Raw genomic sequence first — 2,563 nt, 5'->3', positions numbered from 1 at the left:
TTTTCTCATATTTATTGATGACTACAGTCGGAAAATGTGGATTTATCTGCTAAAAGAAAAGATCTCTACTTTTGAATGTTTCAAGACATTCAAAGCAATGGTGGAAAATGAAAGTAACTTGAAATTGAAAACATTACATTAGGATCAGGAAGGAGAATATATAGTCTTTGCAGATTTCTTGAAGGAAAATGGAATCAAGCGTCAGAAGAATGTTCAAAGAACTCCTCAATAAAACGAAGTTGTAGAGAGGGAAAATAGAATAATAATGGAACTTGCAAGAAGTATGTTGAAGGCCAAGAAGCTTCCAGATCAATTTTGGGGAGATGCAGTAACTTGTGCTGTCCATCTCCTAAATCGAGTTTCAACTAAAAGTGTGCAAGGTATTACTCCTCAAGAAGCATGGAGTGGATTGAAACCAAATGTTAGTCACCTAAGAGTGTTTAAGGTATTGCTTAATCTCATATTTTCGATGAGAAAAGAGGTAAACTAGATGATAAATCAGAAAAATATATTTTTGTTGGGTACAGTGAGAACTCCAAGGCTTACAGATCATACAACCTTGTAAGTAAGAAAGTTATTATTAGTCGAGATGTCAAGTTCGATGAAGCAAAATTTTGGCAATGGGATGCACCAAATAAAATCCAGAATCCATTACTTGTTGACATGAATGGCAAAGAAGATGCTCGCGACTTAGAGCTTGAAGAGACTCAACCACTGACTTCACCTTCTTCATCACATTCCACAAGTGATGAAGAAACTATTCCAAGGAAGACAGAAATATTCAAGAAACCTATAATACTTCAAGAAGAATACAAGACGATGAACATACTGATTTTGCTTTATTTTCAGATGTTGATCATATATACTTTGAAGAAGCAATTCAAGATGAGAAATGGAAAGATGCAATGGATCAAGAGATTGATGCAATCAGAAGAAATGAGACATGAGAGTTAGTCAAATTACCAGAGAATAGAAAAGCTATTCAAGTCAAATGGATCTATAGAACAAAACTGAAACAAAATGGAGAAGTGCAGAAATACAAGGCCAGACTCGTAGTAAAAGGTTATAAACAAAATTTGGTGTGGATTATGAAGAAGTTTTTGCATCAGTAACTCGCTTGGAGACTGTTCGTTTGATGTTAGCCCTTACAGCACAAAATAACTAGAAAGTTCATCAAATGGATGTCAAGTCGGCATTTCTAAATGGGTATTTAGAGGACGAAATTTATGTTGAGCAGCCCTCTGGTTATGCCAAAATTAGAGAATAAAATAAAGTGTGTCGATTGAAGAAAGCATTGTATGAGTTAAAGAAAGCACCAAAAGCCTGGTACAAACGTATTGATGATTTTTTCTTGAAGGATGGTTTCAGAAGATGTCCATATGAACATGCTCTCTATACAAAGAAGACGAAAATGATAATTTCTTAATGATTTGTCTATATGTTGATGATTTAATCTTTACAGAAAATTCAAACATGATGATTGATGAGTTCAAAGAGAGAATGAAGAAAGAATTTGAGATGACTGATATGGGTTTACTTCATTACTTTCTTGGTATTGAAGTTAAACAAGGTTATATTGAGATTGTAATTTTCAAAAAGAAATATGCAAAAGATTTGTTGATAAAGTTCAAAATGGAGAATGTTTATCCTGCTAGTACTTCTATGGAACTGGGTTTAAAGTTAAGCAAGCATGATGCTAGTGAAGCATTTGATGCCACCATCTATAGAAGTCTTGTTGGAAGTTTAATGTATTTAACTACAACTAGACCTGATCTTATGTTCTCAGTAAGTTTATTGAGTAGATTTATGGCATCACCAAAGAGAAGCCATTGGGAAGCTGGAAAGTGAGTTCTTAGATATATTCTTGGAACTGTTGATCATGGAATCCACTATAAAAGAAATGTGGATAACATTCTTGTTGGCTACAATGATATTGATTGAGGAGGAAATATTGATGATTTCAAAAGTACTTTTGGGTATGTATTTCATATTGGTTCTGGAGCAGTTTGTGGGCATCAAAGAAGTAGGATGTTGTAGCATTGTCAACAACAAAAGCTGAATACATTTCTTTGTCTGCAGCTAGTTGTCAAGCACTTTGGCTTAGAAAGGTACTACATGAATTGAAGTGTCCTCAAGAGAAAGGGATCGTCATGTTCTGTGACAATAAATCATCTATTTCACTTTCGAAGAATCCCGTTTTTCATGGAAGAAGCAAACACATACAGATCAAATAACATTTCATCAGAGAATTGATCAAAGATGGAGAAGTATATATCAAGTATTGCAAGACACAAGATCAAGTTGCAAACCTATTCACAAAAGCATTAAAGACAGACTTATTCTTGAAAATGAAATAGAAGCTCGGAGTCAGGGAAGTCTAGCTTAAGGAGGCATGTTAGAAATTAATAAGCTAGATACATTATGGATAACACATTCCTAGATACATTTCTAATTTCAAGATACATGCATTTCTAGATACATGTAATTGTTCAAGTACATGAATGGTATGTATACATATATTTAATTTATTTTGTGTCTTTTAGGAAGTGTCTCTTGAGTACTA

At 33.8% G+C, this 2,563-nt stretch overlaps 1 protein-coding gene across 1 annotated transcript; it reads left to right on the top strand.

The window, feature by feature from the left end:
* Window positions 1–265: 265 nt before the first annotated feature.
* On the top strand, window positions 266–1,848 carry LOC150033099 (uncharacterized). Its single transcript, XM_090306280.1, has 3 exons — window positions 266–380; window positions 482–949; window positions 1,463–1,848. Exons 1-3 carry the CDS (start codon window positions 266–268, stop codon window positions 1,846–1,848), a joined length of 969 nt encoding a protein of 322 aa, XP_090162406.1.
* Window positions 1,849–2,563: the final 715 nt, after the last annotated feature.

Source organism: Benincasa hispida, chromosome 10, assembly GCF_027475165.1.
Source record: "Benincasa hispida cultivar pf3 chromosome 10, pf3_genome.v1.1, whole genome shotgun sequence".
NCBI lineage: Eukaryota > Viridiplantae > Streptophyta > Magnoliopsida > Cucurbitales > Cucurbitaceae > Benincasa > Benincasa hispida.
This window is presented reverse-complemented; position numbering and strand designations above follow the sequence as displayed.

Bases quoted from the DNA above. Each gene is read 5' to 3' on its own strand.
- LOC150033099 (XM_090306280.1), top strand. From the start codon at position 266: ATGGAACTTGCAAGAAGTATGTTGAAGGCCAAGAAGCTTCCAGATCAA. The intron at 381-481 runs GTATTACTCCTC...ATGAGAAAAGAG, and splicing joins TTCAACTAAAAGTGTGCAAG to GTAAACTAGATGATAAATCA. The intron at 950-1,462 runs GTTAGTCAAATT...TAATCTTTACAG, and splicing joins AGAAGAAATGAGACATGAGA to AAAATTCAAACATGATGATT.